Genomic DNA, 17,554 nt, shown 5'->3' on the forward strand with positions numbered 1-17,554 from the left:
TGGTAAAGAGAGACACAGAGGGGCAGTATATAATGATAAAACGGACTTTCCACCAAGAAGACATAACACTTATAAACATGTCTTCACCCAACACAGGATCACCAAAGTACATAAAGCAACTATTAACAAACCTAAAAGCAGATATCAATGACAACACAGTAATAGTAGGGGACCTCAACACCCCACTTACATCAATGGATAGATCATCCAGACAAAAAGTCAACAGGCAGAAAGTGGACTTAAATGAAAACCTAGACCAGATGAACTTAACAGATATATAGAGAGCACTCCATCCAAAAACAGCAGAATAGACATTCTTCTCAAGTGCACATGGAACATTCTCAAGGACAGTCCATATATTGGGAAACAAGGCAAACCCCAATAAATTTAGGAAGATTGAAATCACATCTACTATCTTTTCTGACCATAATGCGGTGAAATTAGAAACCAACTACAAGAAAAAATCTGGAAAAGGAACAAAAATGTAGAGACTATACAACATGCTACTCAATAACCAATGGGTCATCAAAGAAATAAAGGGAGAAGCCAAAAAATATTTGGAGACACATGAGAATGAAAACACATCATTCCAATTCTTATGAGATGCAGCAAAAGCAGTCCTAAGAGGGAAATTTATAGCAATACAAGCCCATGTTAACAAACAAGAAAAAGCTCAAATAATCTTAAACTACACCTAACAGAATTAGAAAAAGAACAAACAAAGCCCAAACTCAGCAGAAGGAGGAAAATAATAAAAATTAGAGCAAAAATAAATGAAATTGAAACAAAAAAGACTGTAAAAAGGGTCAATGAAACAAGAAGCTGGTTCTTTGAGAGGATATACAAAATTGACAAACCCTTAGCCAGACTGACTAAGAGAAAAAGAGAGAAGGCTCAAATAAATAAAATTAGAAATGAAAGAGGAGAAATTACAACAGATACCAGAGAACCACAAAAGATTATAAGAGAATATTATGAAAAACCATATTCCAACAAAATGGACAACCTAGAAGAAGTGGGTAAATTCTTAGACTCTTACAATCTCCCAAAACTGAATCAAGAAGAAATAGAGAATCTGAGTAGACCAATCACAAATAAAGAGATTGAAACAGTAGCCAAAAACCTCCCCCAAATTAAAAGTCCAGGATCAGATGGCTTCTCTGGAGAATTCTACCAAACTTCTCAAACTATTCCAAAAAATTGAGGGAGACGGAAATATCCCTAACACATTCTACGAGGCCAACATCACCCTGATCCCAAAGCCAGACAAGTACAACACAAAGAAGGAAAATTACGGGCAAATAACACTGATGAACATAGATGCAAAAATCTTCAACAAAATATTGGCAAACCAAATACAGCAATACATTAAAAAGAGCATACACCATGATCAAGTGGGATTCATACCGGGGACACAGGGATGGTTCAACATCCTCAAATCAATCAATGTGATACACCATATTAACAAAAGGAGGAATAAAAACCACATGATCATCTCCATAGATGCAGAGAAAGCATTTGACAGGGTACAACATCTGTTCATGATAAAAACTTTCAATAAAACAGGTATAGAAGGAAAATACCTCAACATAATATAGGCCATATATGACAAACCCAAGGCCAACATCATACTCAATGGGGGAAAACTGAAAGCCATCCCGCTGACAAGAGGAACAAGACAAGGGTGCCCACACTCACCACTCTTAATTAACATAGTACTAGAAGTTTTGGCCAGAGTAATCAGGCAGGAAAAAGAAATAAAAGGAATCCAAATAGGCAATGAAGAAGTGAAACTCTTGCTGTTTGCAGACAACATGATTTTATATATAGAAAACCCTAAAGAATCCATTGGAAAACTATTAGAAATAATTAAAAACTACAGCAAAGTTGCAGGATACAAAGTCAATGTACAAAAATCAGTGGCATTTCTATACTCTAATAATGAACTAACAGAACAAGAACTCAAGAATACAACCCTATTTACAATCACAACAAAAAGAATAAAATATCCAGGGATAAATTTAATCAAAGAGGTGAAAGACCTATAGAAAGAAAACTATAAGAAATTACTGAAAGAAATTGAGAATGACATAAAGAAACGGAAAGACATTCCACGTACATGGATTGGAAAAATAAACATACTTAAAATGTGCATACTACCTAAAGCAATCTACAGATTCAATGCAATCCCAATCAGAATTCCAACGATATTCTTCACAGAAATAAAACAAAGAATCTTAAAATTCACATTGGGCAACCAAAGACCCCAAATAGGCAAAGCAATCCTGAGAAACAAGAACAAAGCTGGTGGCATCACAATCCCTGACTTCAAAACATATTAGAAAGCTGTAGTAATCAAAACAGCATGGTACTGGTACAAAAACAGGTATACAGACCAATGGAACAGAATTGAAAGCCCAGAAACAAAACCACACATCTATGGACAGCTAATCTTTGACAAAGGAGCCAAGAACATACAATGGAGAAAGGAAAGCCTCTCCAATAAATGGTGTTGGGAAAACTAGATAGCCACACGCAAAAGAATGAAAGTAAATCATTATCTTCCTCCATACACACAAATAGACTTAAAATGGATCAAACATTTGAAGGTAAGACCTGAAACCATAAAACTTCTGGAAGAAAATATAGGCAGTATACTCTTTGACATCAGTCTTAAAAGGATCTTTACAAATACGATGTCAACTCAGACAAGGGAAACAAAAGAAAAAATAAACAAGTGGGACTTCATCAGACTAAAGAGCTCTGGAAGGCAAAGGAAACCAAGATCAAAATGAAAAAACAACCCACGAACTGGGAGAAAATATTTGCAAGTCATATATCCAATAAGGGGTTAATCTCCATAATATATAAAGAACTCACACAACTGAACTACAAAAAAATAAACAACCCAATCAAAAAGTGGGCAGAGGATATGAACAGACATTTTTCCAAAGAAGATATACAGATGGCCAACAGGCATGTGAAAAGATGCTCAATATCACTAATAATCATGGAGATGCCAATCAAAACTACATTAGATATCATCTTACACCTGTTAGAATGGCTATAATCACCAAGACAAAAAATAATAAATGGTGGAGAGGTTGTGGAGAAAAGGGAACCCCCATGCACTCTGGTCGGAATGCAAACTGGTACAGCCACTTTGGAAAACAGTATGGAGATTTCTCAAAAAATTAAAAATAGAATTACCATATGACCCAGCTATCCCACTACTGGGTATTTATCCAAAGAACTTGAAATCAACAATACAAAGAGACTTATGCACCCCTATGTTCATTGCAGCATTACTCACAACAGCCAAGACATGGAAGCAACCCAAGTAACCAGCGACTGATGATTAGATAAAGAAGATGTGGTGTATATATATACAATGGAATACTACTCAGCCATAAAAGAAAGACATAATTGTCCCACTCACAGTCACATGGATGGACCTTGAGGGCATCATGTTAAGCAAAATAAGCCAGACAGAGAAAGTCAAACACTGTATGATTTCACTCATATGTGGAATATAAGCAAACTTATGGACAAAGAGAACAACTTAGTGATTACCAGGGGGAAGGGGAGGGGAGAGAGTGGGCACAAGGGGTGCAGGGGCACATTTATATGGTGTTTGACAAATCTTAATGTACAACTGAAATTTCACAATGTTAAAAAACTATTTAGACCATAATAAAAAAAAAAAAAGAAAGAAAGAAATCCATTCCCAAGAAGCTGCCTCTATATCAAGGAAAGCCCTAGGACTTATTCTTCTATGGAATTCAGGTGCTGCTGACACTGTTCACTATATTTCTGTTCCTTCTTGCTCCCACAAGGGCTCTCTCCAAGGTAGAAAAAAACAATCAGGCAAGCTGTGATGGAGAACAAAAAATAAATAAATCCAAAAATGGAGCAGCCCACATGCCTGTACATTTACATTCTGATGGAATATTCAAAGTGCAACTGTCCTCTAATTTCAAATGTGCTCAGCTAAGGCTGTTTCCCAAATAGCAATGGCAGTCAAATTCAATACTCCAAATCCAGGGTCCTTTTGCTTACCTGCAATGGGCTGATTCTTTGTCCAACCACTCCTGGATGCTGTGGAGTCCGCCTCCAGGATGCTACTGCTGTGAGACTTTGGGATGTGATGCCAGGAAGGTGCCAATCCAGCTGATCTCTTAGCACTTGGATCCCTTCAAAAGAGAACCAGGGTCCAGTAAAAGAAACAGAAGGGTGATAAACTAGCAACATTCCTGGGACTAAATTCCCTCAAAAAAACAACAAAACATCAAACTAATATAATTAAAGTATCCACTATACTACCTCTGAAAAATTGAAATATCCATTCAGTCCCTCATCTTATCTCACCTCATTCACATTTTGTGCATCTAGCACAGTTTCTGGCACAAAGTTTACTTAATGAATTAATAAACAAATGCTCTCATATGGATTGCCTTCCTTCCTTACACCTTTGTAGCATCTTCTCATGTATAAAACTGAATAGGGTCCTGTGGCCAGGGAAGAACAATGGGAAAGTATGAGGATGTGGTTGCCACCCTTGAAGGTGTAATCACTCCTTCCAAAGCAGCTGTACAGTTAGGAAACTTGCCTCTGTGGCAACTCAGTAAAAACAATGTATGAAGATATGAAATTTATAGCAAAATGGGCCCTATGGACAGGGTACAATGAGCTTTATTAAACTGTCATCATCTTATGGAATTATGAATATCATTGGCTTCATTAAACACAGAATCCCCAGTGACCCTGAAAAAAAAGAACCTATCATAAAATGAAAGGCAAGAATAAATAGCAATTGAGTTTTCTCTCTGATCATAGGACTATATAAGTTTTGCTGCACTAATTCATTCTTTCATTAAAAGTAATTTACTAAACAATTATTTTACATATAATATTTAATTAAAAGTTATCTCCTTTCTCAAATGCCTTTGCTCTTTCTCCCAGCAGAGGGTGCTGTTGCCACAGAAATTTGATAGAGCACAATACTTTGCTTGCCCACACAATGGTAATAAAGTCCATCTCTCCACTTGTCTGAGTTGAAAAGCCTCCTGGTGGCTCACATTGCTGCAAGGGACAATGCCGCTATTCAAAGGCCAAACAATACCTGCAGACACTGGAGCTCTCAGGAAGGGCTGCATCCAGGCTGACAGGGCTGCTGCTGTTCCTCTCACTGCTCTCATAGCCTGATTCCATTCGCTGAATTAGGCGAGGGTGCTGCTCTAAAAGGTGAGAGCCTGGCCGTGCTGGGCCCCAGGGCTTGTGCTGGGGGCTTGGTCCACCAGGTTTAACGTCGTAAGCAGGTGGCTTGCTTCGTTCATCTTGTGTAAATTCTTTAGCTATCCCGATCAAAGGACAAGTATGGAAAAGGAGGTAGATTTAGCATCTGCCTCAAATCAAGACATAATTAACTCCTCCCTCCAGCTACTCATTCACTGAACTCATATCCCCAAAAGGGTAAAAAGGCACTTTGCCAGGTCTACCAGAAAACCCAGCTTTTTAAATTACACAAATCAACTTTATTTAAAAGCCCAATTCTTCCCTAATTATCTTCTCACCTGAATCCTCAGAAAAGGGGCTAAGCTGGGTATAGCCACAGTGCTTTCTTTTGTCCTTACTAAAGATACTGTCAATATTTAGAGACTCTCGTTTGGGTCTCCATGTTGAACGATACTTGCTAGAAGAACTGGATTTTGACTCACTGCTGGTACTCTCTACTTCCCAGTCATGAGAGTGTAGAGGCAGGTTCCTAGGGGGTTTTTTGTCAGTCTGGTCTCCTCCCCTCCCCCCATAGGGAGATCCTAGATTGGTATGAGAAGCCAGGGATGGTCTGTTGTGGATCATATTGCTGACTGTTTCTTTAAAATCCCTCAGTCTGTTCGTGCTGCTGGATGGTTTAGAGGCATTCCTAGGAGCTTGCTTCTCTTTCAATGTTTCTCCTAAAAACACAAAGAATGAAACAAATATAAATATTTAAAATAATTATGGATACCCAGACCCTAAAGTTGAAGAAACAAGGAAAGCCCTTTGAGCAGAAAGGAGAAACCAGTCTGGTGTGTGACAAAAGTTTGATAGAGTGAATGAAGAAAGAGAAGCAATGCAGAGTGGCTTGCCTTCACTGTGGTACCCTGAGGCCTGTGGCTCATCGCCTTTCTTCCTAACCCTGCCAGAGCTCCTCTTGCGCTCGATCAATGACCCTTTCTTGGATGTGAGTTTCTGATTACATTCAGTATCAGTCAGGTGCCCTGGAAGAACAAGGAAATGGGGTAAGCTGGTATCTGAGACTAATCTCCACCTCTTGGGAACCTTGCCTCCCTTTGGGATTCACGGAGGTACCACAAATTTAGTGTATTCATGTATCAGAAGCTGTAGGGGCCAAGGCTATCTGCTTTAAGTGTAGCAGCAATCTCTCAATAGATAAATGCAGAGAAACTCAAGTATTTATTGGGAACTTTCCAATTTAAAGTGTTTCCTGAGCAATTAGCAGTCTCAATCTGCTCATAATCTTTCCCAGTGACCCAGAAGGAACATCACTTGGTAATCTTAAAAGGCAAAAGTTTTAAAGATTGTATAAAAATGTCATGTACCAATACATTTTCACTCTCATAAATAGAAGACAGAGCTTTCCTTTCACTTCTTTAGCAATACATACCAATAAAGCCTAATTTTTATTACATCTGGTATTATCCCAAGTGCCCTAGCCTTTGCCCACAGTTCTAAACCTACCTTAAATATGAATCACTTAAAAAGACATTTGAAATTTGAATAATTCTCATTCCTGGCCCCAACCCATGCTTTCCCAAATTCGGCTCCACCCAGAGATTACACTTCACTGTTCCTCAATACTAATCACTGGGAAATCCAGGAGATCTGGGCTCTTTCATGTAACTTGCCCTGCTTTATGCCCACAGTATGTAAATATATGAGTATGTTTTGATAAAAGCAAAGGTCAGATTTCAAAGGATACAATCATCTAAGCTGCAGAAGTCAGAGGCAAATTAAATTAGAAGGCAGGCTTAGAGAAAATCTAGATTCTCAAATGCACTGAGAGCTAAGAGAATTTTGTTTTCATATGTTAGTATGTGAAAATCCTTGTACATATTCAGGTATCAGCAGTGTAGTGATATGGCTACATATTTTCAATCAATTACCCATGCAATCTTTTATTACTTTTATCTGATCCTTTGCTACCTCTGAGCCCATAAGAAAGACAGGAGGAAATCACTTGAAGCAACTAAATCTACAAATGTTAAAGCAATGGGGGTATGCTACCCTACTCTCAGCTGTTCACAAACCCTTAACATAAACCTGACTCTCCCAGAAAATATCCCTTATTTATCCTGTGACTTGGCTTCTCCCTGGTTTGCAGTTTGAGAAATATGGTCAAAAAAAAATCACACTTTGCAGTAGTCATCTATGCAATAGTCACCAAAAGAAATCCAACATGAATCTGACCAAATCTCTCAATCCAACTACCAATTTACAAGAAATACAGAGCACAGAAAAAAAAAAGCTGAAGTGTGCCGTAGGAATACAATTACCAAAATTTAGAATCAGGGGAATCTACAAGACAAACTACCTAGTTCTTCAGCAATAAATTGCAAGGAAAAATACAGAGGGAAAACCTACAGATTAAAAGAAACATAAAAGACTTATCAACTCATTGCAATGTGTAGACCTCATTTGGATTCTGAGTCAAACCATTAAAAACTTATGACACTTGTAAGATAATTGTGTATTTGAATACTCACTGGTTATTTAGTGGTTTTAAGGAAGTATTGTTAATATTTTTAAATATGATAATGGTATATTAAAAAATGATTTCTATGGGGCCGGCTCTGTGGCCGAGTGGTTAAGTTCATGCGCTCGCTGCGGCGGCCCAGGGTTCGGATCCTGGGCGCGGACATGGCACCACTCATCAGGCCACGTTGAGGCGGCGTCCCACATCCCACAACTAGAAGGACCTGCAAGTAAGAGATATACAACTGTGTATGGGGGGGTTTGGGGAGATAAAGCAGAAAAAAAAAAAAAAAGATTGGCAACAGCTGTTAGCCCAGGTGTCAATCCTTAAAAAAAAAAATGATTTCTTATGTTTTTGAGATACACACTAAAATATTTATGGAAAAAGTGATATAACATCTGAGATTTGTTTCAAAACAATCTAGGAGTGGGGAAGTGGGTTAAAGTACAGATAAAAGTAGTTTGGCCATGAATTATAATTATGAAATTAGGTGATGGGTACCTGGAGGGGCAGTATACTACTCTGTATAATTGTGAATATGTTTGAAACTCTCTATTTTAAAAAAAAGGCCACACACAGAGTATAAACCACCAATCTGAAGCCATGTGCTCACTAATTCCTAAGTCTCTAAGAGTATGGGCACTGTTCTATGCCTTAAGTGACGAACTTTTCATCTCAGCAGTCAGTCACCTGCTGTTCTTCCTCCTATGCCCTATATTGATTTCTTCCATGATACAGGTGCAGTCTTCTATAGATTAACAGAACAATTCAAGAACATTCTCTGCTTGGAACCACAATAGCAAACAGGCTAGCTTTCCTTCTTTTGCTTTTTGTAAGGCGATCAGCAAGTATCCCCTGCCCATAAATATACTCCTTCTCCCAAAGTCCTTCACTTGGTACAAAGCCTGGCATGAGAATATGATGAGGTGCAAGACCGCAAGGGTTTAATGCAGCACTATGAGAAGGACAGGGATCATGAGCATAGCAGGAGAAAAGTAGATTTCAGAATAAACAATCACATCAATAATCACATCACAATGGTTCTTACTGATATGCTGCTGTTGACAGGAATATGTGGAATGGAACATTATCATTTATTCAGAATTGCATTGCTTCTTTTCATCCCATTCAATTACCCAAGTTCTGTGCCTTTCCCCCTTTGCATGACAAATATTTCTGACTTGCCCCAGTTTCTTTTTCTTGAGAGACCCTCTATGTAGGAACTGAATCAGGCTAGCTGGGTCCACTGTATAAGTCCCTACCTGTGTCCCGACTGCTCTGAGACGTGGAATCATTCTCCACATTATAGATGACTGTCCCCTGAGAATCAGAAGAGAAGTGACTGACCACAGACTCATGGTGGGAGTTTTTGTAGGGATAGCTCTCCGTTGAGGAATCTGTTCGAGTATCACTTGAGATGGAGGGCTCCCTCCCTGAGGGAAGGAGGAGACATATATGCAAAAGTGAGGTAAGAGAGAAGGACAGTGATAGAGAGGGGGAAAAGAGTTGGATGGTAACAAAGGTCCATAAGGCAAGAACTTCCTAGATGGAAGGGTGAGAAGGATATACTAGAGCCATTCTTCCCAACACCCAGCTTCCAGATAACCCAGACACACAAACAATTCTTCCCATTCCTGCCCCTACCTTACTGAAGCCCTCACTTTGCCTGCCACTGTGAAAAACTGTGGGGTTTTTAGAAAACCTATGGGGGGGGGGCGGGGAGGGAAGCGGAAGAAAGGAAAAAGTTGTGAAAAGTAAGATCTACTTAGATGGAGAGTCCCAGGCCGACCTGGCATACATAACCAGTTGTTCCCCTGTCCCATAATTTTTCTCCTATACTGCCAGAAATGTCACTTTAAAGATTTTAATTGACATTATAAGCATTTTTAATCTCTCTGAGAAATTATGGAGCTGTTATTTATACTTTAGTGTGAATTAGTTCAATCAGACTACTCTCTTCTGAACACCTAGCTGAAATATGCACAAGAATGGAAATGAGTGTTTGACTGAAGGAGAAGTAGGGCAGGTCTGGGTGAGGTACAAGGATGGGAAGAACACCAGGTACCAAGCAGGAGGGAGGCACAAAAGGGAGCGACAAAGATTCTAAAGACAAGTGTCTTGTCTTTCAAAATTATACTCAGGGCCAGTTCTAGCAGAGGAAAAGAACAATTCTTTTTCCTCCTTTTCAGGAATCAAGCCAAAACCTTTAGGGTTATATTTCTAATATATTATGAGCCTCTGTGGGCTAGCAAATTGTTTCTACAGGAAAGCATAACAAGTTCCAAACAATTGAATTAGAAGTGAACAACTGATTCATATTGCTATTGCACTTGGCATTTTAAAACCAAAAAAAATCTCTTATCTCAAACAAAATGGCTAGCTTTGTACTAACATATATCATTTTTCTTGGTCTTAACAACTCACTTAAGTCACTGTTAAGAATCAGTCATCTCTACCAGTATTAGAAGTTAAATACTGAGATTTCCCTCACAAACTTACTATCTCAGTCTAAATCAACATAATTTCCTTCTCACTTTTGAACTGGGGCCAGGTGATTTAGGCAACACATTCTTGAAGGCTGAAGGAAACAAAGCCTGGCACAACTTGGGCTTCAGCATAAGTTGGCACTTCTTTCCTATCTTTAATGGAGCCTCTTTCTCCAAGCTAGGTTATATACTAGGCTCATGATTAAGTATGAGTCCCAAATGTCCAGTGATCACATTGGAGGGGAGAAGGGGAAGGCAAAGAGCTGGGCTGCTCACCTGAATCTTCACTATCGTAGCACATCCTGCTGTACGACTGGAACTCAACCTGGGGAGGCAGGTCCTGGGTAGACACTGGGGTACCCTGAGGGTCTGCATAAAGCAGTAGCAAAGGCTGATAATGACCCTTGATGCATTTGGTCACCACATCCTTCCATTTGGGTCCAATCTGAATCAGAAAAAAACAGAACAACATGACAATTATACTTCATATCCACAATTCAAAACATACCTCCATGTTCTGTTTTTCTAAAGAAAATAAAAGAGATGAAAAGACAAGAATGGGGTAAAGAGGGGTCAGCCCCATGGTCAGGTGGTTAAGTTCTACGCTCCACCTCGGCGGCCCGGAGTTTCGCCGCTTCAGATCCCGGTTGCAGACATGGCACCACTCCTCAGGCCATGCTGAGGCAACGTCCCACATAGCACAACCAGAGGCACTCACAACTAGAATATACAACTATGTACTGGGGAGCTTTGGGAGAAGAAAAAAAAAGAACTGGGTAAAGAGACAACGAAAGAGATCTTAGAACTAAACTTAATAAATTTTTTGTTAAATCCTTTTAGAAAGCATTAAAACCCTGTAATTAAAACCCTGTAAAAAGTAATAAAAATTACTTTTATTAAAACCCTGTAAGAGATAGGAATGCTGAATAAAATTACTTTTATTACATCAATTCAATTGTAAAACATAAATAAAAGTTTTCAAAGGTGAATAGGTTATGTGAGGGAGCTTCAGCTGTCTTGGTGATCAATTTCTTTTTACAAACACCAAATTAAGGCCCTTGCTTGAAGTTTGCATTTCTATAATTTTCTCCTAAATATTAAAATCACTTTTATAAAGCTAAAGAGCAGACAGAAACTCTTTCACAGACTGCCTTAGAATCAATGACGTTCCTTTTCAGAGTTTACACATGGCAGGACATAAAATGTCAAAATGCTTAGAATTGACAGCTGAACTTCCTGGCCTTAGGTTTGTGTTGGATTCTGTGTTGTCATGGCAGTGGAAAAGAGTGACAGAATAGCCATGGGAACAACAATTCAATCAAATCCCCAAACTCATCCTCTCTTAAGCTTGAACCAGGTCACATTCTTAGTCGGAGTCAGACAATTAGCAAAACGCTCATTTCATAATAGATGTTCAGTAAATTTGTAACTGAGTTTTCACTATTTTAACTAAAACATATGCTTTTTACATACAAATCTTATTTAATATCTCATAAGGCAGGTATTATTTTTCAATAAAAAACCTGAAGCTCAAAGAATTTATATAAGTTGCCCAAAATTATAAGAGCAAAAAAAAGAGAAGAAGATGAAGAGAGTCAGGGAATTTGACAGAGACTTTCCTATTTGTGGAACACACGGTTTTGAGGCCCATGGATTGGTGTAGCTTATAGTCAGCAGTCTCCTAGCTGCTAACTTTACCACAAGAGGCTTCCTAACTCACGCAGATCACTTAAATTACTTCAGCAAAGACTCTGTGGCTTAGATAATACCAAGTTTCCAGCTTTAAACATCACCATAGCCCTATTTTCTCTATATTATCCCAAAACACGTTAAGCTGTAATAGAGCACCTTAGGGAGCTAACAATCAGAGAATACTTTATAGCCACCCTGAGACAAAGTATTACCCACTGATAATTCCAAGATTTGGAATTCTGAACTTTGTGCTAACCTTATAACCTACTTCAAGGCATTAGACTGTTCTCACTCAAATCAACCAATTAACACATTAAAAAAATACTTCGTCAACTATAAATACAGAACTGTGATGCACTTCAGAGAAAATAATAGAAGATATATTGAGGCTGTCCTCAAGGAACGTGCTGTCTATTGGGGAAGACAAGACTGATACTCTCATAAATTCAAAAAATAAGCAGGCAGACATCAAAATTATAAAAATGAAACACTGAAGACAAATAATTATCCTCAGTTTTTTGTTTTAGTCACCGAACACTTCAACAAGGGCTTGAATATTCCTACCTCCTTGACATGAGCATCATCAAAATACATCCATTTGCGGATCTTTGTTTGGAAAAAGAATGTAGAATAATGTTTGCCATAGTAACAGATCATTCCTACTAAGTACAGTTCAGACTGTTTGGCCCGGTCATCTGTCACTCTGAAAAACAGCTGTTGGGAAAGAAGAGAAAAGGAACAGTCACATACTCAACCCTCTCACATCTTCTCTCAGCAGACTCCATCATTTCTTAATTAAGGTACTGACTTGCTTCTCCACCCTTCAGTCTACAATTTTTTTGCTAGTCCATATTAATCATCAGAAATGAACCTAAAAAGGCAAAATGTAGGGAAAAGCAAGACAGATAGGGCCAGTAAACTGGTAAGGTGGTGATATTTCTTCATACCTTTCAATAATATTTTCTGGCTGGGTCCTATCATAGGAGGAGGCAGGAAAGTTGAAAAAATAAAACAAAACAACTCTCAAGTCTCAAAAGTTATTTATCACCTAGCACCACAAATATAAATTTCCTGCTGATACCCTAAGTAGTGGGTAAGAAAGCCCTTAGGAGGAGCAATGCTGCCATGCTGATTACCAGCATTTCAATTCCTAGATGTCCAGGACTGTCCTAGGTGCTAAGAGACATACAAAAAGAATTTGAAGAAAAAGATTCTTGCCTTGAGGAACTTATCTGATTGAGAAAACAATCATAAAAATAAAACTAGAACAGTACAGAATATGTAGGCTACAGAAATCTATAAAAAAGAGATTCTATTGTGCATAGCCTACTCATGTCAGAGATTACTTGGGAAGGAGACCTAAAACAAGATTTCAGATAGTTCATTTATTTTCATTAGTGGCTTAATGACATTAAAAAACAACAGGAGATCTTCTTAGTCACAAAACTATCCCAGAGAATAACCAGTAGAAAGAAAACCACAGAGTTTCTGGTTCTTCTCTTGAACTGAAGGAAAACCCTGGCTGTACCTACACCAGGGCACAGACCTGATAAAGTCAAGACCCCATCACATCTGAAGTCTGTTTCCCTATTTCCCTAAACAGATACATGGAAAATCTCTAAACCACTAAATTCTCTTCCAAGTGATTTTATTACTTTCTCAACAGACACTGGTTCTTCACTGTGAATTTCGTATTCTAGGGCTAAGGTCACCAACTTTTACCTCCTTCACCTCCCATAGCAGCTGTAGTCAACATTGCTCACTTCTTTGACCTTACTACCTCCCATGGTTGAATACACCTCCCTACTCTAGACTGATATAAACCAGCAATGAGTAGAGCACACAACTCTATAAACTGTTTGATTTTTATCAGTAGCTAAGCTCTGCCCATCATGTTTTTCAAGGCCAAGGTCATCCCTTTTCTTCTAAAGTCTTTGCCACCTACCCAAAGAAGGTATGTGAGCATATACATGCATGCATCTGTATGTGGACACATATACACTAGTATAATTTGTCCAAAGCTCTATAATGTTTGTCATCTAGGATATACCTTTGTGTTCAGTGTTCACTGCTCTTGAGCAATACTAAGACACAAGAACTCTAAGTCAGAGATAAAGGTAACTAACACTCACATCACCCAGTTTAAGGCAAGTGCCCAGGCTGTGGATGACATCCTCTGCCAAGTCTGAGTGGTCTGAGTCCCACACCAGTCCAATCGTGATAATCTGTGGAGCGTTCATCAACACACGGCGAATCCGAATCCTCTCTCCACAGTTGCTCTGAAATACATATATAAGGGTAGTTTGACATGTTTCCCACTGGCTCTGCCTCAATTCTACTAATTCTAGGGTTCCCCTCACCACTCCAATCCCCACCCCTGACTTGACTCACCGGACAGTTCCGCAGATCCCCCATGGTGCTGGCATTCTGCAGCAGCTCACCAAACATGCTTGGTGAGGGTTTTTCTCGTCTTTCCAGCATACAAATAGCCTGATTGCTTCAAGATGGGGAATGGAAGTGGGATGATGGTGGGAATTGTATAGAGTTATATATCTAAATCAAATAAATCATTCATGCTCACTCCTAACTCACATGTTTGACTTCCTCTGCCCACTATACCAAAGCCCCTTGTTCTAACAAGCCTCAGTGTCCCACAAACACACTGGGTACCTCTGCCTGTCCCCAAGTCCAAAGCTCATAGAATCTCCATTCCTCCTCCCACTTTGCTGGCCAGAACTGAGCCAAAGAAAAGGTGAGGGACGGAAGGAGAAAGAAGGAGAATACAGGTTATGTTAAAACTACTGTTCTGGGTTCCTACCATATAGCATAGACTCAGCAATAAGGATATAAGCTATCTGGATGCCTTCAGTTAAAACCCAAACTAAAGGAGCGCCTAAGAGTACCATCAGGGAACCCTGTAAGACTCACCAAAGGGAAGTGGTGGAGATGTAATGCACCATCTGGATGAAAGGCAGTGGATCAGAAGTGGCGCCACAGCTAGTACATACACACTAGGCCCAGGGAGAAAAAAGCAAAACCAAGCAGCCACAGTCATTAACTGTTTTCGTACCCAAATCTAAGAAGTGATGGAGATAGAGATAAGGTTCACCTGCTCAAACAAAGTCATTGCAAATTTCTGGTGGGAGATGCAGTGTTGGGCAGTACATATATCCTCTTTGGTTTCATCAGCAATGTGGAAGTGAATTCTCATCAGGAGATTTTCCTAATAGGCAAAGAACAAAAGCAGTAAATCACAATAAAAATGTATTGTACAAATTGGTTGGCAGTTTACTCAGAGAAACAGCAATTCTCTTAGAATGTAGGAATACCCTGACTTTTTTTAACTTTTTAATTTGAAATGATTATAAATTCATAGGAAGTCTCAAAAAAATTATACAGGAGGTCCATGTACCTTTCACTCAGTTTCCCCCAATGATAACATCTTGCATAAGTATAGTAGAATATCCAAACCAGGAAATGGACATCAATACAATACAGAGTTTTCAGATTTCACCAATTTTACACACACTCATTTGTGTGTATAGCTCCATGCAATTTTACCCATATAGAGAGTCATGGAATCACTACCAAGATATAAAATTATTCCATCACCACAAGGCTCCCTCATGCTAGCCCTTTATAGCCTTACCCACCCAAACCCAACCCTAACCCCTAGCAACCACTAATCTGTTCTCTGATTTCCATAATTTTATTTCAAGAATGTTATATAAATGGGATAGTATATAGTATATAATCTTTTGATATTACATTTTTCACTCAGTATATCCCTTTGGATCCATTCAAGTTATTGTGTAAATCAACAGTTCATTCCTTTTTGTTGCTGCACAGTATTCATGGTATCTAGGTACCACAGTTTGTTTCATCATCTACCCATCAAAGGCATTTGGGTTGTTTCCAATTTTTGGCTACTACAAATAAAGCTTCTACGAGCATTCATGTATAAGTTTTTGTACGAACATAAGTTTTCATTTCTCTGGGATACATGTCCAGGAATGCAACTGCTTAATTGTATGGTAGTTTGCAAGTATAGTTTTTTAAGAAATTGCCAAACTGTTTTCCAGAGTGGCTATACCATTTTGCATTCCCACCAGCAATATATCAATGATCCAGTTTCTCAGGAGTACCTCTGATTTTGGTGTACACTTTACCCTGTAATGGGACGTATATGACTCTCAGATGTTTTTAATGATGCACAGAGAGTCTTTTGAAGATTGATGGATAGAACCAAGTTCAGAAGAGTTAGGGTCTTCTACTAAAAGTCCCAGGGAACAATGTAGCCACCTAAATAGTACATCACACTTGTGCTAGGGATTCAGCTATTCTCTGTTTAATTATCCTTAGTAATGCAAGAGTTCTCAAAGTGCAGTCCCCAGACCTGCAGCATCAGTATTAGCATCACCTGGGAACTTGTTAGAGCTAGATATTCTTGGACTTCACTCTAGACCTATTTAATCAGAAACCCAAGGGGATGGGGCCCAGCAATTTATATTTCAATGAGTCCTGTCTCCTCTGAAGGTGAGAGCCACTGTTTTATGCAATGGCAAGCACAAAATTACCCTAAGCTTGAAGAAAAAAGAATAAACCCACTAGGCAATTCATACTGCATTAGAAGAGACACCCTAGAGCTCTGAGAAACCAGGGAAATTCCTAATTGTAACTGTAGAGACAAGGGGCACAGTAAATACCACAGGAAAGTAGCCAGTCCCTGATGGAGACTATCAGCAGTTCCACTCCACATCAAAGAGTGCCAGAGGCCAGCACTTACAAAGCACTCCGCAGCATCATCCATAATTCCCAGCTGGAAACGCTGTTCATCCTGGAATGTCTTTGCCAGAGCACTGCGAACAGTGTCAGATGGAAGCACTTTTTCACTACTACACTGAAACTGGTTAAAGATTCCCTGTAGGGAAGAGGTTAGACAAGGGAATGAGCACAGTGCTGTTATGAAGCTTCCACACATCCCCATCTGTCATGCTAGCATCTCCATGCTTATAGCTATGGAACCAAATGTACTTCCCGTGAGTTGATATGCTTGCAATTAGTAATAAAAAAGGAAAAAATCAAGAGTCAGAGTAAAGGGCATGTTCTGTGCTAATAAGAATCCTTGCTCTTCCACCCGAATGTGACACCATCAAGAACACATTAGGAGAGACAATTAACCTCACGTGTTAATGTAATGCAGTTACCTCATTTCTTCTGATACAGATAGAGGTAGGTGGTCTATAGTCAACAAGTATAAATTATATGTAAATGGATGAAAATTATTCTCTGGGGGCTCATCCTATGAAACTTGGCCCCTTCTTTTAAACTGTTCAGCTAGTTTAAAATTGCCCCAAAGTACAAAGAATAATATAACAAACACCTACATGTCTAACACCCAGAAATAAACCTTCTATCATGCTTACTTCTAATGCACACATAAAGCTAAAGTCTTGCTTAAGACTGCCCACTCTTCACCAGCCACTCACTCTTATGAGTTTGTTGCATAATCTTCTGTTTTTAATACTTTTACATATGTATGTATGTATATATCCCTAAATAATACATAATACACTTTTGTGTGTGTGTTTTGTTTATGTAAAAAGTATCACACTGACTT

The 17,554-nt window shown here is 39.0% G+C and overlaps 1 protein-coding gene across 50 annotated transcripts in view; it reads right to left on the bottom strand.

Annotated features, from left to right (window-relative positions):
* The window catches only part of USP54 (ubiquitin specific peptidase 54), a 113,402-nt gene that overhangs the window by 26,286 nt on the left and 69,562 nt on the right, over positions 1 to 17,554 (bottom strand). For 33 of the 50 annotated variants that reach the window (XR_011524275.1, XR_011524272.1, XR_011524274.1 and 30 more), the window contains 12 exons: positions 16,721 to 16,855; positions 15,044 to 15,157; positions 14,863 to 14,945; positions 14,326 to 14,431; positions 14,067 to 14,213; positions 12,499 to 12,648; positions 10,519 to 10,687; positions 9,019 to 9,189; positions 6,129 to 6,260; positions 5,574 to 5,954; positions 5,123 to 5,354; positions 4,060 to 4,193 (listed from right to left, as the gene is read on the bottom strand). Coding sequence is in view for 37 of the 50 variants with exons in the window: in XM_070565941.1 (XP_070422042.1) it covers positions 4,060 to 4,193; positions 5,123 to 5,354; positions 5,574 to 5,954; positions 6,129 to 6,260; positions 9,019 to 9,189; positions 10,519 to 10,687; positions 12,499 to 12,648; positions 14,067 to 14,213; positions 14,326 to 14,431; positions 14,863 to 14,945; positions 15,044 to 15,157; positions 16,721 to 16,855 (1,954 nt within the window). In the remaining 13 variants the exon portion in view is untranslated. The remainder of the gene's footprint in view (positions 1 to 4,059; positions 4,194 to 5,122; positions 5,355 to 5,573; positions 5,955 to 6,128; positions 6,261 to 9,018; positions 9,190 to 10,518; positions 10,688 to 12,498; positions 12,649 to 14,066; positions 14,214 to 14,325; positions 14,432 to 14,862; positions 14,946 to 15,043; positions 15,158 to 16,720; positions 16,856 to 17,554) is intronic. The other 17 variants (XM_070565894.1, XM_070565829.1, XM_070565856.1 and 14 more) reach the window with 2 other exon arrangements.

The sequence above is a fragment of the Equus przewalskii genome, chromosome 1 (assembly GCF_037783145.1).
Source record: "Equus przewalskii isolate Varuska chromosome 1, EquPr2, whole genome shotgun sequence".
NCBI lineage: Eukaryota > Metazoa > Chordata > Mammalia > Perissodactyla > Equidae > Equus > Equus przewalskii.